Consider the following 26,947-nt stretch of genomic DNA (forward strand, 5'->3'; position numbering starts at 1 on the left):
AAATGTCTCTAGGGCCACCTGGGTAAGCTTCCAACTCTTGGTTTCAGCGCAGGTCAAGATCTCATAGTTTGTGAGTTCAAGCCTTGTGCTATTAGCTTGGAGCCTGCTTGGGATTTTCCCTCTCTCTGTCCCTCCCCCTCTCACTGTTGCTCTATCTCAAAATAGATAACATATACTTACATATATACTATATATATATAAATATAAACTTAAAAAGTATATATGTTTTTAATTCTTTCACTAGTTAAGGTGCTATCTGTTGGGGTCAGGTGTAAGGCAGGGTAAAGATAGGAGTCAGAGGCTAAAAATTTTAGCAGTCAAAGGCTTTATTTGGGAACTAAGGTCTCCGGCAAGGTTCCATGACTCAGGGAGAGAGAGAGAGAGAGAGGAGTCAGGGAAGTCGCCCCCAAGTGTGGTGGGGTGGGGTTTTTAAGCTGTAGCGGTTCCGGGTTTAGGTCCGGGTGGGCCTTTTTCGCATCAGGTCGTGCTGTCGCTCGGTGACTGGTTGACCTCCAATTCGTTCTGGCACGCTACTAGGGGCTTTTCGTTGGGTTGCGCTGGCAAGATGGACGTCCCCTCTACTGTGGTTCCAAGGACATCCTAACACTATCTTAATAGTGACAACTCTGGCAACATAGTGAAGTTATTGAGACTACAACCAATATTACTTTTATTTTTAAAGTATAATGTGTACAATTTTGGCTTTCCATTTTAATTGTGGTGGCACACAAGTCTGACCTATTTCTCAGATTGTTTAGGCTAAATATGCTATTTTGCATCAGAGCCAATTTGCATCAGAAAAAAATTGCCCTTAGCTGTCTTAATCTTTGAGTGTCTCGGTGTCTTCAGGTGTTAAAAGCAGGTAATATTAGTAACTCCTTGTAAGGTTGTTGTGAAGATCAGATCAAAAGTTTAGATCAGTGTCGGTTGCATCCTAAACGCTCAACAAATGTAAATAAGTAGGATGATGATTAATGAATCACTGTGAACTGGGAAGTTAATTCAAGTGATTTTTTTTTTTTTTTTTTTTTACTGGCTTTTGAGCTTGACCTTCTTTTTGTATAGAATGCTCTTTTACATATAAAAGTAAAATATTTCTGCAATATCTTTAACCCAGTTAAGACCAGACCAGCAGCACAACTTTATTTATATTCATGTGTTTGGATATATGAGTTGATGGAGGTAATAGTGTAGTGGTTTAAGAGTATGGACTTTAGGAGCACCTGGCTGGCTCAGTGGGTAGAGCATGACTCTTGATCTCAGGGGAGCTGAGTTCAGCTGGGCATAGAGCTTATTAAAAAAAAGAAGAAAAGAAAAGAAAGAAAGAGTTAAACACATGTGGGTTTGGATCATAGTTCTGTAAGTTACTCTTCTGAGCAAACTTGGGCAAGGCAGTTACCTCATCTGTAAAGACGGATGCCAGTTGACCTGCCTCACATGTAGTTGAAAAATCAAGTGGAACAATCTGTGTGAAATACAATGCTTCACATATAAATATTTACTATTATTTTTCAAAGGCAAATTGAGGACCAGATACCAACTCAATCGTCCCTCTTCAAGTACTGAATCTTTCACACCAAATCCAAGAAGGTCTGACAAAGACAAGTGTAACCATGAGCACAACAAATCAGAATCTTTTAAGTCTGAAAACCATTCTGCGCCTAAAATGAACACAACAGAACTGTACAGCAAAAGCTGTGACCTCTACCAAACATGTCGCCCGTTACCCTTATTAACCAAGTCAACTATGAGGACTTTGCAAACGAAAATGTCGGCCTCCAGAAACCAGTCACGTGACGTACTCCAGTCCCTTCTTTCCCCGCCATTGCATCAGCCGATTTAGAGCCGCCTTCCTGGAACCCGACTAATAAGCTGATTCGTGCTCGTGTTGATTGGCATGATGACTGACCAATAAGTGTCCCGGACAGGTAAGCCATGGCGGGGCACTCTCCATGGGCGCGCTCTGATTGGGCAGGGCCGTGCGGGTTGCGGTCCGGCGTGGCTCCGGGCGGGTGCAGCTGCTCGTCTGCAGGAACAGGTAACCGCGAGCTCTGGGTGGTGGGCTCTGAGGGAGGAGTTAGGGGCGACGACCTTTGAGGGAAGCAGACGGACCCCGGACAGTTCTGAGGCGCCGCGAGAGCGGCTGGGTCCTGAGGCCTGAGAGCTCAGTTGCCCTAGCGGGTCTCTGGGCCAGGCCTCGCGAGGCCTCTGGAACCGAGCCTGAGCTGGAGTCGGTGCGGGCAGCCGCCTGGCTACAGCGCAGCGGGAGAAAGGCCTCTTGTAGACCCCTGGAGCGCCGAGGGTGGAGTGGCCTCGGGTGGCCTTGCCGAGGACCAGGACCTTGGGAGGATCACGGTTGCCATTGACTACCCGCCCAAAGCTGAGGATTTTTATGTCCCCCGGTTTTAATCCCCTAGGGGCGGGCGAGGATTTGGGGGTGGTAGTGAGGGTGGTCTGGATGGTTGGAACGCCTCTTGTGAGCCATTTCCTAATTTCTTAGTATATGTGCTGCCGAAGCGAGCACAATTTCTTAAAATTAGCTAAGTAGCTGATCCTGGTTCAGGTTCACCTGGAAGCACTTTCTATGCCCCATCATATTCAGCTATTACTTTGTCGGAGTCTGTATTTCCCGGTGTGCTTTAAGTTCACTAACAGTTTGCTGCTAAAGGATTATACCTAATCCTGAAGTACTTATTTAGCAACCATTGTACTAGATGTTGAGGATATACCCCTTTGGTGAGCAAAAATCAGTCATGATTCTCACAGAGGTGAAACTTCCAGCCTGTTGGGGACATGGACATGAAACAAGCAGTCCAATGCGTGTGGAAGTTATGAAGGAAGACACATGGAGCTACCAGAATAAAATAAGGAGAATCTGGTCAAGGAGAAGCCTTTCTTAAATAAGTCTCTGCAATTGATAATGTCAAAAATGAGGAAACAAGTAGGAAAATGGAAAGAGGAGTAGGGTAGGCATAAAGAGCACATTGAAAGGTCCTGTGGCTGGAGCCTCAACCAAGGGCCAGTGTGATTTAAGGTACTCAAGACCTTCACAGCCCTGTTTGGAAGTGGAATCTGAGGACCATCCTTTTTGCTACCTCTGTATCTCATACAGCCTTCTAGTATATTTATACTGAATAAATAAATTTGTGATGGTGACACAGTTTTTTTTGGTTTTTTTTTTGGTTTTTTTTTTTTAGTAGTCTCAGCCTCCATAGAGCTTATTGTCAATATATTGGATCCTTACATCATTTTGCAGTTATTTCTGTATGTGACTGTCTCCCTGTTGAGGGCAGAGAGTCATTCTTCTCGATTCCCAGCACAGTGTGCATTTATGTAGGTTGAATGAGTGAGCAAAATGGAAAATTTATGTGTCCTTTGTAATTCAGTTTATTTACCTCAGGTAGCCCATTTAGAGAAGGAGCAATGAACATTCTGAAACTGTGCTGTTGCTCAGTCAGAATTGGCACTCTACGTTCATGTTTGCCACCATTACGATTCAGTGAGAGCCATGATGGGGAGGGACGAGGAAGAATATGGTGTGACAGAGTTTCTAAAAACCCTAGCCTTGACTCTCAGCATGGACATAAAAATCCTTATCTATGGGCGTTTTATTCAGCTCTTTGCCTCTTTCAGCCAGTGTTTCACCATCTTTTTGCCCAAAGGGCTTTTGTTTGAGTAATGAGTTGATTGAATTGTGACTAAATCAGTTGAAATTGTGTTTAAGCATAAATCTGAGTCACAGTCTCTTGTTCACCTTGTATGTCTTTATTTTTTATCATCCTTATACGAAGGAAGAAAGGCCTTTGTACTAAGTGACTTAAGGTAATAGCATCCATATTCCTATAGCGCTTTCCAGTGTACAAATTGCTTCCCAAATATAGGATGGCTTTTGAGTGTCACGATACCTGGGTGGAGTAGGCAGAGTAGATCCTACTTTTTTTACAAAAAAGGAAACGAGTTGTGATAAAGTGACTTATTTAAGGTTAGAGTTGGGTCTTGAATCCTAGAGAGTTAGCTAATGTCAGTGAGATGGTTCCCATTTTTTTCCAGATGCCCAGTGCTGCATGGCCCTACAGCACTATGCCAGTGATTGGTACCCTCCACTAAGGGCTGTCACTTTTCCCTAACCTGCCTCTCAGAAAAATCATAATAGATGTGAAAGAGTTTTGAAATTGTAAAGTTGTTTTACTTCCCAGTTTCTCTTCTGATTCCCTTTCTTTTTCCACTGGCTCTGAGCTCCACTTCCTCAGTGTGGCTACACCTTCCTCACTCCCTAGGAATCTAATAGGTGGGAAGGTCGCAATCTACCAGTTGTGCTGGGGGTGCTTAGGCTAGGTGGGGGTAAGTATAGTCCTACTTGCAGGCGGTCCCAGGTGTAGCCAAGCCCATCCCCAGGTCCACTGTGTTGCCACCAGCCTCCCCAAGATGGTCAGACCAAACCCAGAGACCCTGGCTTTAGGGATAATAGGATTTTGCATGATTCTAGGCATGTAGATGAACAGAGCTGGAAGGATCCTTAGAGTTCATCTCATATGGACCCCTTTTTTTGTTGGTGAGGTAAAGGAACTCCCTTAAGGACTTGAAGCTAGGACTGGAACCCAGGTCTCTTGAGCATTCCCCCAACCCCAGTGAGCTGCTCTGCTGGACCATAAACCATGACGTTTTTATTCTGATTTCCTAATTCCTGGCCTAGGCCACGGCAGACGTTTGGTGTAAATGAATACGTGAAGAAAGCACTCATGCTCTACTTGATGTGTTGGTATATTGAACCTTTTGAGGTTGGCACAGAAAGGAAGAACACGTGGGCCTGTTGCCTGCTGCTGCAGCAAATTTTGTTTCGATGATGATTTTAGCCTTGGATGTTACAACATAGAGGTTTTAGGATCAAACAGCTTACCGGTAGGATCAAGCAGCTTACCGGTGTCCTGCTTTGACTTGGGCTGAGAAGCCAGGAATCTTGTGTAATGTCTGCTTGTCTCTTAGTTTCATTTCTCCTAATTTTACTTTATTTTTTCTTTGGTTAGTTCCATAGGGTTAGTTTCAAGATGGACTCAACTCTAACAGCAAGTGAAATACGGCAGCGATTTATAGATTTCTTTAAGAGAAACGAGCACACTTATGTTCACTCATCTGCCACCATCCCATTGGACGATCCCACTTTGCTCTTTGCCAATGCGGGCATGAACCAGGTAAGGGTTTTTTGCTTTTTCATAACAGTTTATTTATTTACTTTTATTTTTTATTTTTATTTTTATTAACATTTATTTATTTTCTTTTTAAAAAAAATTTTTTTTTTTAATGTTTATTTATTTTTGAGACAGAGAGAGACAGAGCATGAACGGGGGAGGGTCAGAGAGAGAGGGAGACACAGAATCTGAAACAGGCTCCAGGCTGTGAGCTGTCAGCACAGAGCCTGAAGTGGGACTTGAACCCATGAATCGCGAGATTATGACCTGAGCCGAAGTTGGATGCTTAACAGACTGAGCCACCCAGGCGCCCCTATTTTTTATTTATTTTTTAAATGTTTGTTAAAAAAAAAAAAAAAAGAGGTTAGAGTGAGAGAGAGCCAAAGCTTAAGAGACTCTTAAAAACTGAGAACAAACTGAGGGTTGATGGGGGGTGGGAGGGAGGGGAGGGTGGGTGATGGGTATTGAGGAGGGCACCTTTTGGGATGAGCACTGGGTGTTGTATAGAAACCAGTTTGACAATAAATTTCATACATTGAAAAAAAAAATGTTTGTTTATTTTTGAGAGAGACAAAGAGCCAGAGGGAGAGGGGCAGAGAGAGAGAGAGAGAGAGAGAGAGAGAGAGAGAGAGAAAGGGAGGGAGAGAGAGAATCCCATGCGGGCTCCATGCCGTGAGCATAGAGCCCAATGTGCGGCTTGAACTTGCATACCGTGAGATCATGAGCTTAACCCAAACCAAGAGTTGGACCCTTAATAGACTGAGCCATCCAGGCACCCCTATTTATTTTATTTTTTTACAATGAGAGAGCACATGCATGCAAGGGGAGGGGCAGAGGGAGAGGGAGAGAGAGAATCTTAAGCAGGCTCCATGCCTAGCATGGAGCCTAACTCTAGGCTCAATCTCATGACTGTGAGACTATGACCTGAGCCAAAATCAAGAGTTGAAGGCTCAACTGACTGAGCCACTGAGACACCCTCACTTTATTTATATTTTTAAGTAAGCTCAATGCCCACCATGGGACTTGACCTCCTGACCCTGAGATCAAGAATCACATGCTTTATGGACTGAGCCAGCCAGGCGCCCCTAGTCTGTGAAGTCTTGCTTTTATTTTCTGCTAAGGAAAAAGCTGGGTTTTATTAGTCATTGGCTAGGTTAATCTTGCTGAGCTCTGAAGAGACTTTTTAACTCAGCTATTGTCATTCTCCTTCAGTCCTCCATTATCCTTGTTTGTTTTTTTTTTTAATGAGTTCTTCACGATTCTTTCAAAGCTTTGCATTCATTCCCATTCTGAACCATGAAGCTTTACTGATTTTTTAAAAACTCTTGAAGCTGCTGCCACTGATGCCAGTTTAGATCCACTGCTGAAGAAACTATTAGTAGGATTTATGTTTGGGGCAATTGAACTATAAAATGTGAAAGATCATTTGAAAGCTTTATTGTGATGTTGAAAACTGTTTACCAGGCTGATTATGGAAGTGGATTCAGGTTAGATAGTTCTCTCAGGGTTTTCCTTTGGTGGTTCTTTTGGAGCTCTGCTTAACACAGTGTACCCACTGGCCCTTAGAATGTGTCTCACTCTGGGTAAAGGATAAGTTGACATTTTCTTTTCTTTCTGGTCTCTTTCCTGGCATGGAAAGTTAGAGGCAATGGGAACATTTTCCATCTTGTATAACGTTAACTATGAAATTATACAGGTTTTCAATTATATGTGTAAATCTTTTGTATACACTTGGGATGGGGGCACTGATTTTATGTGGACTTGCAAGGTGATTGGTTTTCTGGAACACTGGAGAGGTTCTTTTCTACTCAGGCATTCCTAGGCATGGGTTTTGTCTTCTCCCACATGTGCTGACTATACTTGGGAGAAGAACCATGAGAGTTCAGTGTTTCTAAATGTTCTGTGAATAACAGTGATTATTCCCCTCTATGTAGCACTTACTATATGCCAGGCACTGATCTATGTCTTTTATGTATGTTGACTAATTTGATCCTCACTCTGTACTGAAGCACTCACAGCTCAAGTAAATAGCCCAAGCTGACATAGCTGGTATGCGCTGGAGTGTGGATTTGAGCCTAGGTAGTCATTTGCTTAATTTTTGTGCTGTACTGTCTCTTAATCAGAGATATCTTTTTTTTTTTTTTTAATGTTTATTGACTATTTTAAGAGAAAGAGAGAGAGCGCAAGTGGGGGAGAGACAGAGGGAGAGGAAGACACAGCAGGCTCCAGGCTCTGAGCTGTCAGCACAGAGCCTGACGCGGGGCTCGAACTCATGGACCGCGAGATCATGACCTGAGCCGAAGTCGGACGCTTAACCGACTGAGCCACCCAGGCGCCCCTTAATCAGAGATATCTTAATGGTTGTTTTGCTTCTTTTTTTTCTTTATAATATTTTGAAACAGTATTTATTATACATCTGCCCTTTTTCAGGTACTAGACTAGGTGCTGGATATACAAAGATAAGTAATAATAGTTATTGTTTTTCAGAAGTTCATGGTCTGGGAGCACCTGGGTGGCTCACTCTAAGTGTCTGACTTCAGCTCAGGGCACAATCTCACAGATGATGAATTTAAGCCCTGTGTTGGGCCCTGCGCTGACAGCTCAGAGCCTGGAGCCTGCTTCGGATTCTGTGTCTCCCTCTCTCTCTGCCCTTCCCCCACTCATGCTCTGTCTCTCAAAAATAAATAAACATAAAAAAAAAAAAGGAGTTCGTGGTCTAGTTCAGAACTGTCTAATGGAATTTTCTGCAGTGATAGTAATGTTCTATATTTGGGCTGCCCAATATGGTAGCCCCTAGCCATGCATGATTATTTGTTTAGATTTTTAATTAATTTATTTTTAAAAGTAATCTCTACACCCAGCGTGGAACTCGAACTTAACAACCGTAAGATCAGGAGTTGCATGTTCCTCTGACTGAGCCAACCAGGCGCCACCATGCATGATTATTGAGTTAGTGTGACCGAAGAACAGAAATTTTTTGTTTTTAAAAATTCTAATTAGTTTCTAATTATTTCATTTTAATTAATTTAAGTTTACAAGTAACAAGTGACCAGTGGTTACCAAATTGGACAGGTCTAGTGGGAAAATAAAACTAAGTCACATAACAATGATACATCAAATTATAACTTGATAAATATTCAGGGCAAATAATATCTTCTGTCTAAACATCCAGTCATTCATTAAATGTGCTGATTTTACTCCCTTAATAGGTCTCCATTTTTTTCTCCCTTATCACCTTTACTATTGAGCCAGCACATCACTTTGTACTCTTTTATTTTTCTTCTTTTTTCTTTTTATTCAATGTTATTTTAGAGAGAGAGAAGGAGAGGGGCAGAGGGAGAGAGAGAGAATCTTAAGCAGGCTCCACGCTTAGTGTGCAGCCTGATGCAGGGCTCAGTCCCACCCCATGACCCTGGGATTGTGACCTGAGCTGAAATCAAGAGTCGGATGCTCAACCAACTGAGCCACACAGGCTTGCTGACTTTTTTTTTTTAAAGTAAGCTGTATGCCCAATGTGGTGCTTGAACAGGGAAGATGAAGAGTCGCTCACTCTACCAACTAAGCCAGCCCAGCACCCCCAGCACATCAGTTTTAGAATAAGTTCTTCCAGAAAGATGTAAGTCCTGACCACCAGAGACTTGTGAGGAAGCACAGGTTTCCCTACATCAGCCTCTGGCTGTTATCACACATCCAGGAGGCCTTTTCCTTGTGCAGGTGGTGTTACTGGCAGTGGTTGAGACCGTTAGAGAACTAGGACAGGGACAAGCTGCTTCAAGATCAGCTGCCTCTATCGCAGCCCTGTCAGGCCACCTGCCTCAGAATTTTCCCTATTCCAGGCTAATTAAATTACAAACTGAACAGTTCATGTGTGGTTTCTTCCTGCCAGCCTGATAGAGCTGCAGCTCCTTAAAGGTTGAAACGTTCCCCTTTTTTTTTTTAGTTCAAACCCATCTTTCTGAACACTATTGACCCATCTCACCCGATGGCAAAGCTGAGCAGAGCTGCCAATACCCAGAAATGCATCCGGGCTGGGGGCAAACACAATGATCTCGATGATGTGGGCAAGGATGTCTATCATCACACCTTCTTTGAGATGTTGGGCTCCTGGTCTTTTGGAGATTATTTTAAGGTAAGCTCAAAAAGGAGATCAGTTTGGGGTTTTGAGTGAAATGGTCATTTCCATTGAAGGAAATTGGTTCTAATTTTGCTTGTTTTAAGATATACAGTATCATTATCCAGGAGATTCAGGAGTGAAGGGCATTTATTAATACTAAGACTTCCTGGAAGCAGTGCCTATCATTTGATTTCAATTTACATTTGGGTGTCTCCTATAAATTGATCCAGAATTTGGCTGTGTTTACAGTGAAGGTATTATAGTTTCATATTTGTGTTCCTAAGGATCTGGACTTTTCCTACTCATACTAAATGGGTTTTGGTTTGGCCACACGACACATACTTCTTTTTGTTATTTTGTAGGAATTGGCATGTAAGATGGCTCTGGAGCTTCTCACCCAAGAGTTTGGCATTCCAGTTGAAAGACTTTACGTTACTTACTTTGGTGGGGATGAAGCTGCCGGCTTAGAACCAGACCTGGAGTGCAAACAGATCTGGCAAAACTTGGGGTAGGAACGCATCTCACATGTTGAGGGTGTGGAGGAATAAAGTGATTCCTGACTCAGTGCCAGAGACGGGTCTTAGGTCTTGGAGTGCATTGCCTTTTCCAGTTTTGGGCTGTGCAGTTTGAGGGGGAGTGGGGAGTGACTGGGAGCAATTCTTCTTTGGTGCATTCATCGCTTCTTACTAGATTTACTTGATCATTCCAGTGTTCAAAGCCTGTATATATAAGTCTCTCATTGTTCTGCTTTTTATATATTTTTAGAAATTGTGCATATAGTGCATATGTTGTAAAAATTCACACTACAGTACATAGAAATGTGAAAAATAGGAAATAGAAGATCCTTAAGATTAATCAGTGTTAATAGTTTGATGCCCCATGTATATAGTCTTCCAGGCATTTGTTTGTATTTCTGTCACCCTGTGTATATGTGTGTGTGTTTTTCAACACACTGATTTTCTTCATATGAAACATGTTATTTCTTATGGAAATGGAATGGACTCAAACAGATTGAGGACAAAGGAAGTTTGTTTATTTTAAGTTTATTTATTGATTTTGAGAGAGCACAGAAGGGGCAGAGAGAGGGAGGGAGAGAGAAAGAATCCCAAGCAGGCTCTGAACCATCAGCTTGGAGCCTTATGTGGGGCTCGAACTCATGACCTGTGAGATCATGACCTGAGCTGAAGTCAGACACTTAACTGATTGAGCCACCCAGGTGCCTGGGTTGTTTTATTTTATTTTTTTTCCCCTTTAACGTAATATAATTCTAAAGAAAAATCACGGAGCATGAGAGTTGATGTGACAGATGAGCAGTATGTATTCTGCGCTTTGAACTTAATAGGACTTATGAGGTGCAACATCAAGAGGAATCTGAAAATGGGGTGACATACCTCCTGTAGATAGCTGGCATGCCTATGTCTTTGTCTCATTTTTTTATTCTTTTACTTTAAGTCTTAAAAAAGAGGCATAGGTTTTTACCATGCTTAACTAGTGCCACTTCTCTGTTTCATTCATTCTGTCATTTATTAACTAATTACTTTTACTCCACGTATGTTATTCCAACCCAGCTTCCCCTGGTACTTGGTCTGAAATCCCTACTTGGTTAGACGCTATGTTCTAAGTGTACTTGGGACATTTTGGGCAGTAATGCATGGGAACCTTACATACTACTCTTGACTTTGGAGTCCTGTTTTGCTTGGCTTGTGTATGTCCAGACTCTGTCAAGCAAGCACAGTCTTTTTTTTTAAGGAGGCTTCATGCCCAGTGCAGAGACCAGTGCAGGGCTTGAACTCACGACCCTGAGATCATGACTTGAGCTGAGATCAAGAGTCGGACGCTTAACGAACTGAGCCATCCAGGCACCCCTGCAAGCACAATCTCTTTTGAGTGCACTGTTGTCTAGCGGCTCTCAGCAGAGTCCAATATTTTAGAAATATTTTGATCTTATTAAATTCTTTTCGGTATCATCTTAGGGTGAAAGACTTGACTACGTTGGGGCCTAGAGAAATGGCTTGAAATACTCAGCAGGGTTTTTTGTTTTGTTTTCTCAGCAGTGTTTTAATGTTGTTGTTTTTTTTTTAATTTTTTAATGTTTATTATTTATTTTTGAGAGAGAGACAGAGCATGGCCAGGGAAGGGGCAGAGAGAGAGAGGGAGACACAGAATCCGAAGCAGACTCCAGGCTCTGAGCTGTCAGCACAGAACCCGATATGGGTCTCAAACCCACAAACCATGAGATCATGACCTGAGCCGAAGTCGGACGCTTAACTGACTGAGCCACCCAGGCGCCCCGGTGTTTTAATGCTTATAATAACTGTCATACAGGAAAGTCATTTCAGTTTTTAAAACAAAGGAACATTTGCAAAGAAAAGATTTGCTTAAATTCTGATCATATTCAGCATGGATGTTTTCATTTTTATGTGTTCCTTTCTATGCTTTATCCATACCTCTGCTTATTTTTATGTAGTTATGATGGCAGCCTATGTGTATTTTGTATTCTATTGTAGTCACTCTTGAGAAGAGTCATGTTCTGCATCTTCAGGCTCAGCCTTAGTAATTGCCAAAGAATGTGCCTTTTTTTTTTTTTTAATAGAAACGCATAAGGTCTTTTGATGGTGAGTGCAAGTCTGGGCAGAATCATTGTCATTGGTTGTAACTGTGTTTGTCTTCACCACTCTGCGCAGGCTGGATGACTCCAAAATCCTGCCTGGCAACATGAAGGATAACTTCTGGGAGATGGGTGACACAGGCCCCTGTGGTCCGTGCAGTGAGATCCACTATGACCGGATTGGTGGTCGGGATGCTGCACACCTCGTCAACCAAGATGACCCCAATGTGCTGGAGATTTGGAACCTTGTGTTCATCCAGTATAACAGGTGGCCTTGGGGTCCTGGACTGTATCTGCTAATAGCAACGCCTTTCCTCAAGCCAAATAGAGAAAGAGGAACTTGGAGCACAAGGCTGTCTTCTCATCCTCATCTTTGGGGACAGTGGAGTGGAGCTAAAGCAGGCACTAAAGGCATCAGGAGAGCCTGATGACTTTATTTATTTACTTAGATTTTATTTTTCAGGTTTTCCTTCTGATCTCTGAGACAGAGCAGAGATCTAATCTTTTATAAACTAGTTTTATTCCACATAGTACCTGCTTAAGGACTGACTATTCCTGTAATGTCATTTTTGTGGTAATTTGCACTGCTGTGTTAAAGCTCATTTCCTGGAAGCTCACCTTACTCTGTAATAGACCCCTGATTACTTCTTCCCTTTTTCCCTCTACTCCCCTCCTCCCACCAAACCAGGCAGAGGAAAGTGGCAAATAGTCACAGCCTGCAATCTGTGCTTTCTGTAAATGAGTTTTAGCCAGCAGGAAGGGGTGGCACCCCAGAGTGCTTGTTTCAACTTCCTTTTTCTCTGGATCATGCAGGGAAACCGATGGCATTTTGAAACCTCTTCCCAAGAAAAGCATTGACACGGGGATGGGCCTGGAGCGACTGGTGTCTGTGCTGCAAAATAAGATGTCCAACTATGACACTGACCTTTTTGTTCCTTACTTTGAGGCCATTCAGAAGGTACTGGTCCTATCGCAAACATTGCAAACTTCCCTGGAGGCTGGGCTGTTAGGCTGGACAGTTAGCAGTACTCTCAGAGATAAAATAATCATGTGCTTTGCCAGCTAAGGGTCCCTGTGACCACCTGCCAACTTAATCATTAATCACCTGAGGCTCTAAGCACCAGGTGGTGTAGTTTGTTGAGTGCAGGGGCCTGGCTGGAGGCTCTTTACTCCTGCTGTCACCTTTCTTGGTGTTATAAAGTCTGGCAAGAGGGCCAGCCTTTTTCTTAATGCCCACTCAGTCTTCTCAGAACCTTCTGGCGCAAGGCAGTGCCAGAAGCTCTGCTTCCTAATGAGCTGCCTCCTGGTTTTTACCTGTAGGGCACAGGTGCCCGGCCATACACTGGGAAGGTTGGTGCTGATGATGCCGATGGGATCGATATGGCCTATCGGGTCCTGGCTGACCACGCCCGGACCATCACCGTGGCACTGGCGGATGGTGGTCGACCTGACAACACAGGGCGGGGGTGAGTGAATTACACATGTGACAGGGTTAGGACTGCCACTGTGAGTTTGATGACTTCCTGTGAAACTGAAAGCCGTACTTTATTATTGTTTTCTTTGTCATTTCGGTAGTCGGAGGGGTCCCTTTATGTTTTTTATGGATTAAGAGAGCTCCGGCTCAACATTACAGAGTTGCCACTATATTAAATCTTTGGTGCTAAGTACAAGATGTGGTCAAGATTGTATTTCAGGCTGTCTGATAGGATATTGGCAGGGTGGGATGGGGTAGGTATTGATTGGCCCTGGACAGCTTTATTATTGACAGGGAGGACTTGGAGTTGTGGGCATCAGCCATCTGGGTTGTACCTGCCTCCATTTCTGGGTCAGCAGAATGTGGTAGAAAAACAAACTGGGGTTACCCCAGGTCACCCTTAATGCATATTTGTGGGTATATTCCTGAGTTTTCTGCTGGACTGTGTTAATGACCTTGGCACATAAAAGAAGCAGTCTTAGAATAAAACAAAGTCTCTGGAAAAGAAAGACAAAAAGCTGGTCATGTTGCTTTGGATAGAATTCCAAAAGCTCCATTACAAAATGCTTAGCTGGGAAGGTTGTCTAGAGGAGATGGTCTTCTGCCTCTTACAGGTATGTGTTGAGACGAATTCTCCGCCGGGCTGTTAGATATTCCCACGAGAAACTCAACGCCTGCAGGGGTTTCTTTGCCACATTAGTAGATGTTGTTGTCCAGTCCTTGGTAGGTATATCTCCCTGCTTACCCCTTTTTTCCTAATGCACACAGCTTAGAGGGATGGGGTGAGAAATCATATACTGCTAATGAGAGTTTTTAGGGGGGTCATAGAATGGTCTCTGTCTTTGTTGTGCCCACATCTCTGTTTCCTCTTTGCCAGGGAGATGCATTTCCTGAGCTAAAGAAGGACCCAGATATGGTGAAGGACATCATTAATGAAGAGGAAGTGCAATTTCTCAAGACTCTTAGCAGAGGGCGTCGTATCTTGGACAGGAAAATTCAGAGCCTGGGAGACTGTAAAACCATTCCTGGTAAGGACCAGTTTGTTCCTTTTTTCATCCAGCCTGGTTCATCTTTCCAGAAGAGGCAAGCCCTTTTTCACAAATGACTGCGGAGTCTGTGTCTCCAAGGGCTGTGGATAGCTTGATAACGCTGCTTTTGGTATAAAATGGTGTTTACAGTAAAATTATAAAAGTATTATGTTATTGTGGCAAAGTATTTAAAGAACACAGAAGTAAAAAATGAGGATTCTTTTCCTAAACTCATTTTTCAGAGGTAACGATTCTTAAGAGTTGTATAACTATTCAGACCTTTTATCTGTTTGCATACAAACGTATGTAGGGGTGTGTGTGTTTTCCAGCAAAAATGGGAACATATGGTATATACTGTTTTGCAACTTGCTTTGTGTTTTACTAGACTGGAAAATTAATTCAAAAAAACTTTTATTTTTTTAACTTTTTATTTCAGTGTAATGGACAAGGGGAAAGCCTGATGAATTTCCACAAACAGAATACACTTATGTTCAGATTAAGAAACAGAACTTTTACTAGGAGACCTCTTGTGGTTCCTCCAGGTCAATTCTGAAAGATTTGATGGATTTTCTGACAAGTGCACAGGACCAATACTAACTTGCCTTGTCTCCAATTCTTCTGTCACTGCCAGCATCCTTTGGGAAGGGCTTGGGATGAAAAGGAAGAGGCTGTGTCATTTTTCTTTTAATTTTTTTTATGTTTAGTTATTTTAGAGAGAGAGCACACGCGTGTGCACTCATCCACAGGGGAGGGGTTAGAGAGAGGGGGAGACAGAGAATCCCAAGCTGGCTCCACGCTGTTAGCACAGAGCATGACTCCGGGCTCAAACTCACAAAGCTCGAGATCATGACCTGAGCCAAAATGAAGAGTTGGACGCTGAATCAACTGAGCTACCCAGGTGCCTCTGTCTGCATCATTCTTACACAATTCTTTTGTGTTGTGCAGGGGACACTGCATGGCTTCTCTATGACACCTATGGCTTTCCAGTGGATCTCACTGGACTGATTGCTGAAGAGAAGGGCCTGGTGGTAGATATGGATGGATTTGAAGAGGAGAGGAAACTGGCCCAGGTAAAGAACTTGGGGAGTGAGCAGAAAACCCAGCACGAAACAAGGCAGGACTTGGCTGCAAAGCAAACAAGAGTTCCTTCCATTAAAGTCTTTGAAAGTCTGTTTTTCCCAAGACCACTGCGTGTCAAGTAGGGGCTCTCCAGCCCAGGGGGATATTTGGTAGTGATGTATGAAGACAGTTTTTGGTTTTTGCAACCGAGGGTGGGATGGTACCAGTGTCAGGTGGGTAGAGATCAGGGATGCCGCTCAACATCGTACAGTGGACAGCCCCCCAGAGCACAGAATTCCCTGGCTCCAAGTGTCGGTAGTGCCAAGATTGAAAAACTCTGTTCTGGAGCTTTATATTGAGCATAGTTTAGCGATTTTTGAGTCCTTCAGAATTCTTTTTTTCCACATTAAGGCAACTTCTGTTTCTTTCTCATACTGGTAGCTGAAATCACAGGGCAAGGGAGCTGGTGCGGAAGATCTCATTATGCTGGACATTTATGCTATTGAAGAGCTCAGGGAGAAGGGTCTGGAAGCAACAGATGATTCCCCGAAGTATGATTACCATTCGGATTCCAGTGGGAGCTATGGTATGTTACTCTGCTTACTGTGCTTACCTCGGGTAGCTTTTGAGAGGGGTCTCCATCCAGATTAGGAACCGAGGATATCTATTGTGGCCTCTCCTGTCATGCTGTGTAGCCCTGCTCTGTGATTTTATACTAGAGTCCGTTGGCGATTAATTTTCTCTTTATTTTGGAATAATTATAGATTCATAGGGAGTTGTGGAAACATTTACAGGGACAGTCCTTGTCCCCTGTACCCAGTTTCCTCTAATTGTAACACCCTGCAGAAAACCAGGAAATGGCCACTGATACAGCCTTTAGTGGCTATTGAATTTTGCATCAGGACAGTGGCATTTTAAAGTTACGAAATCAAAAGAAATAAACAGGTAATACATAGTTCCTCTTTTTTGCTCCAGCAGAGATACCTAAATGTATCCAGGCAAGCCCACAAAATGAATACATTTTTTGTGAATTGACCTTGGGAATACGGGATTTATTACTACTCCTAAATACTTACCAGACTTGCTAGGTTTCTGCTCAGTAGCTCAGAGTTAGAGTGACCAGAACTATCAAAGTTTTACCTGGGAACTCCTCAGTCCCAGTTACCTATTCCCTGTGACAGTGGGTCACCCTACTGGGTGTTACATTCCCTAGTGTGAAGCCCTTTGGTGGAGTCTAATGGGCTTGCTTGTAAAATAAAATTAGACACTTAGGACCTAAGGAGAGCTTGAGAAATAGAATCGAGCAAAAGCCAGCTAAGAGCATGTGAATGAAGTCATTGACCCTGTTTTCCCCTTTCTGTGCAGCATTTGAGAGTGCAGTGGCTACAGTGATGGCTCTGCGCAGGGATAAGATGTTCGTGGAAGAAGTGTCCACGGGCCAGGAGTGTGGAGTGGTGCTGGACAAGACCTGTTTCTATGCTGAGCAAGGAGGGCAGATCTATGATGAAGGCTACCTGGTGAAGGTTGAAGACAGCGGCGAAGACGTGAGCAAACAGTTCTTCCTTGTCAGCCAGGAAGGGGAATCCAACAGAGGGCTGGGCCTGGACGCAGTGTTGCTTTTCTGGCTCCTCATAATCCTGGCATTGCGGAGCAGACATGACCAGTCTTTGAGTTGCAGTCCGTTGTCAGTGTCTCTGAAGCTGAGGCAGCTGCCTCTCGTACCACTGACTTCATTGCCATTAGGTCCCCTCTTAGCAGGATCCCTGCAGTTAGGCTGCTTGGTTGATCCTGGGTCCTCCCAGCTTTCCTCGTGAATAAGAAGAGGGCAGACATCTTGCAGAAACCTTGGCCTCTAGCTCTGCCAGTGCAGACTCTGTGATCTTGGACGAGTTTCCTAGTCTCATGGGCTTGAAGTTCCTTATGATGGCTTTAAATTCCCTAAGATGCTCCTAAAGGGAACGTCTATGTATCTGTGAATATATATGCATATATATGCACATATATAAAGTGGTCTGTATATTTAATGGTAAATATAGGTATTGTTAAATCTTAAAAACAAAACCATTATTTTACCAGGAAAAGTGAGTTTATTGGGGAATAGCAGAGAATGGCAACTTGGGACATGCAAGCTGTGGCAAAACCATAGGCAAGTCCAACAAACAAAGAAGAGGAACTGATATTTTATAGACGAGAAGGAGGAAGAAGTTGGGAGCGGTTGTTTAAAGGAAAGTCCATGAGAGAAAATCACGAATTTGGCGTGTTGATGGTTTCTCACTGGCAGAGTTACAGGGGTAGTTGATTTCTTGCAGGAGATGCAATGTGCATCTTCCCTTGTTAGGGCCTGTAATTGATGGTTCTTTCCTGTTGAGGATTCCCAGTTGGGTCTGTAATTGACAGTTCTTTCTGAAATTGATTACTGCTTCTGATCCTAGCTCCCTGGCTCCACTTTAATGAGGTTTCTCCTTACTAGTTTTTGGTGTATAATAATAGTGCACGTATATATGTACAATAAGTACAACGGTATTAACGGTGCAACATGTGTATAATGGTATATACACACTAGTAAGGAGGGTCTTAGAGAATGTGTGTGTAGCATGTACTATATATAAAAATATATAAGATTTGGATTTATTTACTTACTGGTCTCCTGGACTCCTTTTAGAAAACAGAGTTTACAGTGAAGAATGCTCAGGTGCGAGGAGGGTACGTGCTGCACATCGGGACCATCTACGGCAGCCTGAGAGTGGGGGACCAGGTCCGGCTGTTTATTGATGAGGTGAGTTGTGTTATGCTAGTTGGCACTAGACCTGATTAGTAATCCTGTTCCTTTTTTTTTTTTTTTTTAATTTAAATTTCAGCTTTATTGAGGTACAGTTGACATATAACATTCTAAGATATTAAAGTGTACATCATGGTGATTTGATACACATTATGAAAAGTATTCATCTCCTTTGGCTTTAAATTGGTCTATCATTATTGTTACTCCTAAGTGAAATTGTAAGTAGATTATTATAAATCGGGTGCAGGAGTATATTTTATGACGGGTGCAGCAGCAAGTTATTAAATGTGTATGTTCCCAAGTCAGGTGACAGTGATTTTTATTTTATTTATTTCTTATTTTAGAGACAGAGAGAGAGAGCAGTGTGAGCAGGGGAGATGGACAGACGGGGAGAGAGAGAATCTTAAGCGGCCTCCATGCTCAGTGTAGAGCCCATTGTGGAGCTTGATCCCATGACCTGAGGATCATGATCTGAGCTGAAATCAAGAGTCAGATGCTCAGTTGAATCACCCAGGCACCCCTGATTTTATTTATTTTAATTTTATATATTTATTTTAAGTAACCTCTGTACCCAGCGTGGGGCTCGAACTCCCAACTCTGAGATCAAAAGTCAAATGCTCTTCTGACTGAGCCAGCCAGGCACCCCAGATGACAGTGATATTAGTTGAGACTTACGGACTTGTTTCATGGATTGCCTTTCTCCAGATTAACCTCAAATACTTCTTCAGGATCCTGAAATTCTGTATTAATTAGGAAATAGGTTTTGTTTGTGTGACAGAGCTCCAAAATAACAGTAGATTAAAACAAGATAGAAATGTGTTTCTCACCTCAAAGTCCAAGCTGATATAGAGGTTCCGCCCCACAAAATCATAGAGCCCAGCTATTCCTTGCTTGTTTGTCTATCATCATTCCTGGGATGTTGCGCTTGATTTCATAGTCCAAGAAGGTAGCCATCAGATCCATTTCTAGGCTAGGAGTGGGCAAACTTTTTGTGTAAGGTTCCAGATAGTAAGTAATTTTGGTTTTGTGAGCCATATGGTCTCAATCACAACTATATACTTACGATATTGTAGCATAAGAGCACCATAGACAATATGTAACCACATGGGAGTGGCTGTGTTCCAGCCTATTTGTAAAAATGAACAACAGGCTAGATTTGGCCCACAGGCCATAATTTACCAACTCTTGTTCTAGACAGTGGGAAAGAGCAAGGGGAGGGCATGTTCCTTCCCTTTAAGGGTGTGCATCATACCTGCTTACAACCCACTGACCGGAATTTATTCATATGGCCACAATTAACTGCAAGGGAGGCTGGGAAATGTAGCTCTTATTCTGGGCAGCCATGTATCCACCTAAAAATTCGAGTAGTCGGGAAGGAGAGAGCAGGTATGACTAGCACACCTCTCCACCAGCTGCCTCTGCCCTTCACAGCCCCGACGGAGGCCCATCATGAGCAACCACACAGCTACTCACATTCTGAACTTCGCCCTGCGCTCTGTGCTCGGGGAAGCTGACCAGAGAGGCTCCCTGGTTGCTCCTGACCGCCTTCGGTTTGACTTCACTGCCAAAGGAGCCATGTCCACCCAGCAGATCAAGGAGGCTGAAGAGATTGCTAACGGGATGATTGAGGCAGCCAAGGTAGGTGTGTGTAAGCTCTTGGGTCGTGAGCCTTGCTTCTTCCCTCACTTTCCCTCCGTGGAACCTTCTCAGCAGTACAGATGCCCTTCCTCTATTGTACATACCCTGCCAAGCCTGCACATTTGTTTGAAGCAGTGATTGTCAGCCACACTGGGTGTAGGGGCAGTAGTGGTATCCTGCAGAGCAGCCTTAGGGCCCCTGGGGAGGGGGCAGAGGGAGGTTTTTGCTCCACCCCCTCCTTGGGACAATCAGAGCTCTTCTGGTTTTGTCTCCTTCATATGTAGTGCATCCATGTAAGATTTGGTTCACAGTTGAGCAAAATAATTGGAAATTCCCATTTTGATCCCCTTGACTTTACATGTAGTGCCTTGTATCAGCAGGCTCAGGGCACGTGATGGGTAGAGCCAGGATTAGACTCCCAGAATCTTGCCTGCAAGACCACAAGGCCACACTTTCCCTGCCACTGCCTGCTGCACCTCCAGAGAAGATCTTTTCCCAGCTTTTTTCTGTCTTCTTTCCATGGCAGCCTGTCTACACCCAGGATTGTCCCCTGGCAGCAGCTAAAGCCATCCAGGGCCTGCGGGCTGTGTTTGATGAAACCTATCCTGACCCTGTGCGAGTCGTCTCCATTGGGGTCCCAGTGTCCGAGCTGTTGGATGACCCCTCTGGTCCTGCTGGCTCACTCACTTCTGTTGAGTTCTGTGGGGGAACGTGAGTACATCAGGGGGAGCAGTGGATGGACTCACTTTTGGTTAATTTGGTGCTACCCTTGGAGGATGTGGGTAATAGGCTAGACCCACTCTTATTTTTCTAAGGTTGGCATGAAGTTCTCAGAAATGTACTTGCCAAACAGCACTCCCAAGAACCTTAGTGTCTTGTGCCCCTGTCAAACCCCTTGGTGTCTGATGTTGACATTTGCTGGGTTTGTGATGAAATATTCTTCCTAGGCTGGGGAAAAGCATAATCTTAACACTTATAGTTGCTTGCTCTTGTGTCCTGGGCTGATCCTGACAATGCGGCCTATGAATTCAGGATTCAGGAAGGCCATGGAGCGTTCACTACGTTCCCCAGCTGGTCCTAGCTCTTCTCCACCGCTGGGCCTTCACTTAGCTTCCTTGGCCAGCTTGAGCAGCATCTGGGGGTTAACCCCATTGTGTCAGGGCCCCTGAGTCAGGCTCTGCTCAGCTCAGCCAACCCAGCTCAGGTTGGCTTGGGAGAGGCACTTGTTTGTTCCAACTTGCAGTCCGCTGTAGCCCTTGGGGTCATTTTGGGATGGTGTGGTGGCCTGGGAAGCTCCTGCTTGCACAGGAATCTTGTCGAGAAGAACATTCTTAAGGTCATGATGGAGCCCCTCCCGGACCTCCTGCTAGCCTCAGGCAGGTAGGGAACAGGTGAGCATATGGAGGAAGGGGTAGGGATTTGGGGCACCACATTCCTGGCCCTCCTCTGCCCAGCTGAATCAGGCTTTCAGATGAGTCCCACTCTGCTTTAATGCCTCCTTAGACATTCTTTGGAGCACAGAAAACTGCGTGCAAAGCCTTTATACCACTCTCTCAGAATGACTGAAAGTTCATGAACTCAGAGTTTGAAGTTCTCTGAGCAATTGGGGAATAAAACCTATTTACGGCGGGGTGGGGGGGGTGGGGGTGGGGGGTGGGTGTGGCACCTGGATGGCTCAGTCGGTTAAGCGTCCGGCTTCGGCTCAGGTCATGATATCACGGTTTGTGAGTTCAAGCCCTGCATAGGGCTCTGTGCTGACAGCTCAGTGCCTGGAGCTGCTTCAGATTCTGTGTCTCCCTCTCTGTCCCTCCCTGCCTCGCATTCTCTCTCTTTCAAAAATAAATAAACATTAAAAAAAAATTAAAACCCCCAAACCTTTTTACAGGGTTGTGGTGAGATTTTAAAGGTAATCCTCCAATATTCTCAGCTAGTGGCAGGGATAGAAGAATATAGTTTATGTTCCAAAGAGGACCAAAAATAATGAATGTAGAGCCTGCCAGAGTAGCATTGTGTTGGGTGTTAGGGATTACAAAGCACTTTTGTTTGATTTCCTTTGATTTTCATTGTAGTCCTCTGAAGGAGAATTATCCCCCGTTTTACTTAATGTATTTTTAAAAAAATGTTTATTTATTTTTGAGAGAGAAAGAGCACAAGCAGGGGAAGAGCAGAGAGAGAGGAAGACAGGACTTGAAGCGGGCTCTGTGCGGACAGCAGAGAGCCCAGTGTGGGGCTTGAACTCACGAACTGTGAGATCATGACCTGAGCTGAAGTTGGGACGTTTAACCGACTGAGCCACCCAGGAGCCCCAGATTATCCCCATTTTATACATGAGAAAACTGAAGCTCAGAAAGGTGGTGTTTTGCTCAGTGTCGGAGTGCTCTTAGCCCCAGACTTTCCTGGGCTTCCTGTCTGAGCCATACCCTAAAGTCAACTTGAAGGGCCTCTTCCCACTGTCCCCTCGAGGGAGGTTCCCTGGGACCTGAAAGACCTCAGGTCCTCACCAAGGGCAGATGTGGTAAGGACCGGGATGCATGGGCTTTCTTGTCACCACGGACTTTATGTTCTGCCATTCAGGCACCTGCAGAATTCGAGTCACGCGGGAGCTTTTGTGATTGTGAGTGAAGAAGCTATTGCCAAAGGCATCCGGAGGATTGTTGCTGTCACAGGTGCGGAAGCTCAGAAGGTGAGCACATCAGGCTGGTTCGTGGCTTATACGAACAAGGTAGGAAGAGCCCAGTCTGTGAATTAGGTAGCTGGTTTTGTAGCTGCTGCATTCAGATTTGGAAGTACAATGCTACCCCCCAAATGTCCTCTGGTTACTCCTATCTGGCAGAAGAAAGCCACCACCACACGAGACTTCCTAGCTATGTTGTGTTTGATCTTTAAAAATATATGTAAATCCTGCTATTTGCTCCATAGCGTATCTGTGTCTAGAAGGGTAAACCATGATTTTGCTGTGGCTTCCAGTGCCCCCAGCCACTTCCTGCCATCTCCCTAAGGGTACGTGCCTAGTTTGAGATGCACTGTGTACAGGGATAGTGGCCCTGGGGGTGGGGCTGTAGCTGGTGCCTGATGTGTGCTGAAGCTTGAGGATTGATCATTTCATTGGGGTGAGAAGGCCTCCTAACTCAGGAGTTCTTGTTTATCTCCTGAGCCTGAGTTAGTGCAGCCTTTCTGCTGGTCAGACCGGTGAGGAGGGTGCTCTTTTCTGGGGTACAAGGCTGCCAACACATGCTCCTTGGAGGACAAGAAACTTCTGGTGTCCTGGGGATGTGATGTTCCATAGCCTGCCATCAGTTGCCACAGTTGTTTCCAGACAAGAGTGAAGCTGAAAGTTACCTGACTGGGAGTTTACAACTCTGATTGTCTCTGTGCAGGCCCTCAGGAAGGCGGAGAGCTTGAAGAAATCTCTCTCTGTCATGGAGGCCAAAGTGAAGGCCCAGACTGCGCCAAATAAGGATGTGCAGAGGGAGATCGCTGACCTTGGTGAGGTAGGTGCGGCCTCCCTCCTCAGGCCCTGCTCAGTGCCAAGTGCTAGGCCAGATAAATCACACACTCCCTGAAGAACTCTCAGATCCTGGTTCCCAGTGGCCCTTGAACTGACTGCTGTTATCTGGCAGCCTTGCAAAGGAGACTCCGTGGATCCTGGTCTGTGGACCCCTGGCATCTGCTTGCTGCCCCCATTGCCAATGGCAGAGCCTGTTCCAAGCATGAGTGGGCAGCAGTGTTGAGGGAGTTGGGGGAGTGGGTACCCACTATTTCCAGGTCTCCTCATGTCTGTTAATAGGTGGGGGCTTCCTGTGAGCCCATTACAGGCTGTATTCACTGCTTGGTAGGGACCAGCGCTTATAGGGGGTCCCAGCCCTCCTTATCTGCCTCTTTCTCTCTTGCCCTACTTGTTACATCTGCCGTAGTTGCTCATAAAGTGACCTGGTCTTAAGGCCAGTGGATACCTTTTTGTTTTTTGTTTTCACTCTCCTCCTAGATAGTAGTCAGGGAAGACTTTCCTAGATAGTAGTCAGGGAAGACTTTGGTGTTGAAAGACAGAAGGGTGGGATGGACTTGGGCCTCACATCCTAGTGGTCCAGGTCCCAGTGGTGTTCTGGTTCTCGTTGCAGGCCCTGGCCACCGTAGTCATCCCCCAGTGGCAGAAGGACGAATTCCGGGAGAATCTCAAATCCCTGAAGAAGATCATGGATGACCTGGACCGGGCTAGCAAAGCTGATGTCCAGAAGCGAGTGAGTCCCACAGTGCTGGTGGCTGAAGGGAGCCGGGATGATTCACCCAGCAAAGACTGTGCAGACCGCTGTCTGGGCCTTTGACCTCAGGCCTCTCTTCTGGACTTCCTTGCAGGTGTTGGAGAAGACAAAGCAGCTCATTGACAGCAACCCCAACCAACCCCTTGTCATCTTGGAGATGGAGAACGGCGCCTCAGCCAAGGCAACGCAGGGGCTGGGACTGCACGTGCTGCCCTGTGCCTGTCCACTACTTGTCTCTTCTTGGGGCCTCAGCCCTCTGGTGGCTGGAGTCTGAGCTTTGTGGCTCTGAGTGGAGTGGTTGCCTGACAGCCTGCTCTCTGGGATTGAGGTTAGGCTGAGCCATGGAGAGACCTGGTGGCTGTGGAGCTACAGCTCCTGAGATGGAAGGCAAACCTCAGAGCCAGAGATGTGGGCAGGGCCTTGTTCTTGGGGCCTTCTCCTTGAGTCTCCCGGGACTAGCACCTGCTCTTAGAGGGGGTAGCAGTCGGGGGTGCTCTGAAAACTGATCTCCACAGGCTCGCTGCCCTGTGGAGAGCGTGGCTCCCCTTCCCGAGGCCACGGCCTGACAGCCGGTTTCCCCACAGGCCCTGAATGAAGCCTTGAAGCTCTTCAAGACACATTCCCCTCAGACATCTGCCATGCTCTTCACGGTGGATAATGAAGCTGGCAAGATCACGTGCTTGTGTCAAGTCCCCCAGGTCAGCACACCCTGCAGCCCTGTGCTGTTTGTCGTGGTATTGGTAGCTTTTCTGAGGAAGCTTGCTTCTTAGAGTTGTTTGCCAAGACCCTTGTGTGTGGCTCCAACCAGTTAGAAAAGGCCATTCTCCTGGCCACCTGTTTGTCACCTCCTCCAGCACCGCTACCCTCAGGCCTTGTCCTAGGGGCTGTGTGTAACTGTGCTGATACCCGGCTTTGCGCTCTGCGTGCCTCACCCTGGCTGCGGGCTGGTCTCTATCGGTAGCAGCACCCAGGCAGGTGGGAGTGGGTGTCTGTGGCTCCCCCATCCTTTTTATTTTTGTCCCTTCTCCATGTCTCCCTCAGTCTCATCCTCTGTCCTGACTCCCACTTTTCCTTTTTGTCTTCCAGAATGCGGCCAACAGGGGCCTGAAAGCCAGTGAGTGGGTACAGCAGGTGTCAGGCCTGATGGATGGCAAAGGTGGTGGCAAAGATGTGTCTGCTCAGGCCACAGGCAAGAATGTGGGCTGCCTGCAGGAGGCATTGCAACTGGCCACTTCCTTTGCCCAGCTCCGCCTGGGAGATGTGAAGAACTGAGTGGTAGGGGCAGCTTCCACTGGGAAGCATCCTTCCCTCACCCGATGCATCCGTCCAGCCAGCTCTCCATCTGCCACGAGGACACGTGAATCTGCCCTCCTAACCCAGCACTAACTGGAACTCACCTGGGAGCTGGCCCGTGACTCAGTGCCCACGTTAGGTTTCTTCCCTGAGCCCTACACACCAGCGCCATCTGTGTAAAACCACTACCCCAGGATTGCTATTTATCACTGTCATGCTCGTGTCTGTAGAGTTCTTTGTAGGCCTGAGGTTGTGGGTCTACAGGGAGGAATCATTTTTGCTGCAGAGAATAAAAGGACCATGTGCAATACTTGATGATGCCATGTGATCTCTTAACCCCCACCTTCCCCTGTGTAACAGCCTGTGGCTCCTTGGGTATCTATCGAATAAATGCTGTGCCTCCACCTGGCTTCTGGTTGTGGTCCTCACCAAGTCCAGCTCCAGACCCCTGAAATTTGGGAATGGCCCAAATTTGGGATTACCTGAAGACACTTGTGGAGGTGGCCCATAGAACGTGGGGCTGGAGGGTGAGATGGAGAAAGGCATTAGTCATTCAGTAGAAGATGGGCCATGGGGTTACTGGAAGCAGTTCATAGGAGAAGCTCTCCATTTCCTAGGCCTGTGTCCCTCCCTTTTGATGTTGAGTCGTTGGGTGTGAGATCAGAGGTGTTCTCCAATACAGGAGGTATTTAGGGTACGTCACTTGCCTACCACCACCTCTTTGACCCATCATTCTTGGTTTCCTGACCCAAAGGTATACAGTGAGGATTGGGACCTGCCCTGGTCCTGAATCTCTTCACTCAGGTCTGAGGATAGTTGGGTTTGGAAAGTGTGCCAGGAAGGTTATGGGTACTGCTTGTTTGTGCTGGCTCTGGCTTTCACGTCCCTGGGGTACAAGAGGTGGCCCTGGGCCCCAGGTTCACTCTCAGTCCTGCTGGTGCAGGAGAAGGAGGAAAGCAGGCCTATGCTGGGAGAAGCAGCAGAAGCTAGCTGTCACAGCCTGGGGGCAAGAAGCTGTCCTAGCCTGGAGTGTGAGAGAAGCACACAGCAGGAGGTTGCAGAGGACCCCTAGGGATACAAAGCGTTTACACAAACCAGTGCAGGAGAGGCTGTTCCATTCATCAACAAGCATTACTCCAGGTAGGGTACTGAAGGTGGCAGGAATGACCAAGACAAAAGAGAAGAATCATTTTGGGGCAAGGCAGTGGGGAATATGTGTGAGATAGTCACACAAATAAGCACAAAATTAAAATAACTATAACTTTCACAAGTGAAAGGACAAAGACCTATGCCCTGGGATTGCTCTGGCCCTAGAGGCTAGAGGTCAGCCAGGCCGGCCCAGGTCTCACTTCTGCAGGCCTGCCCGGTCGCGCCATCTATTCATCCATTCACCCCTCAAGATCCACGTGTCCTTGCTGCGGTCCCAGGGCATTGCTCCGCTCGCTATTCTCCCTCCAGGACGGCAGGGGGCGGTGCCGCGTCACCCGCCGCTATCCCGACAGACCCCGC

At 45.7% G+C, this 26,947-nt stretch overlaps 1 protein-coding gene across 1 annotated transcript; it reads left to right on the forward strand.

The window, feature by feature from the left end:
- Positions 1-1,922: 1,922 nt before the first annotated feature.
- Positions 1,923-25,748, forward strand: AARS1 (alanyl-tRNA synthetase 1). Its single transcript, XM_019455305.2, has 21 exons — positions 1,923-2,038; positions 5,025-5,189; positions 9,127-9,315; positions 9,663-9,808; positions 11,985-12,176; positions 12,722-12,866; positions 13,229-13,374; positions 13,997-14,105; positions 14,260-14,410; positions 15,356-15,480; positions 15,911-16,055; positions 16,835-17,013; positions 18,132-18,245; positions 19,680-19,886; positions 20,413-20,597; positions 22,461-22,569; positions 23,264-23,377; positions 24,005-24,124; positions 24,240-24,326; positions 24,730-24,843; positions 25,232-25,748. The coding sequence occupies exons 2-21, from the start codon at positions 5,046-5,048 to the stop codon at positions 25,415-25,417; spliced, it is 2,907 nt and encodes a 968-aa protein (XP_019310850.2). The 5' UTR covers positions 1,923-2,038; positions 5,025-5,045; the 3' UTR covers positions 25,418-25,748.
- Positions 25,749-26,947: the final 1,199 nt, after the last annotated feature.

Source organism: Panthera pardus, unplaced genomic scaffold (assembly GCF_024362965.1).
Source record: "Panthera pardus isolate Hobbes unplaced genomic scaffold, ASM2436296v1 HiC_scaffold_19, whole genome shotgun sequence".
Lineage (NCBI taxonomy): Eukaryota > Metazoa > Chordata > Mammalia > Carnivora > Felidae > Panthera > Panthera pardus.

Excerpts from the sequence above, each read along its gene's own strand:
- AARS1 (XM_019455305.2), top strand. The coding sequence starts at position 5,046 with ATGGACTCAACTCTAACAGCAAGTGAAATACGGCAGCGATTTATAGAT. Across the intron at positions 15,481-15,910 it reads AGGAGAGGAAACTGGCCCAG|CTGAAATCACAGGGCAAGGG; the intron begins GTAAAGAACTTG and ends TCATACTGGTAG. Across the intron at positions 23,378-24,004 it reads AGATCGCTGACCTTGGTGAG|GCCCTGGCCACCGTAGTCAT; the intron begins GTAGGTGCGGCC and ends TTCTCGTTGCAG.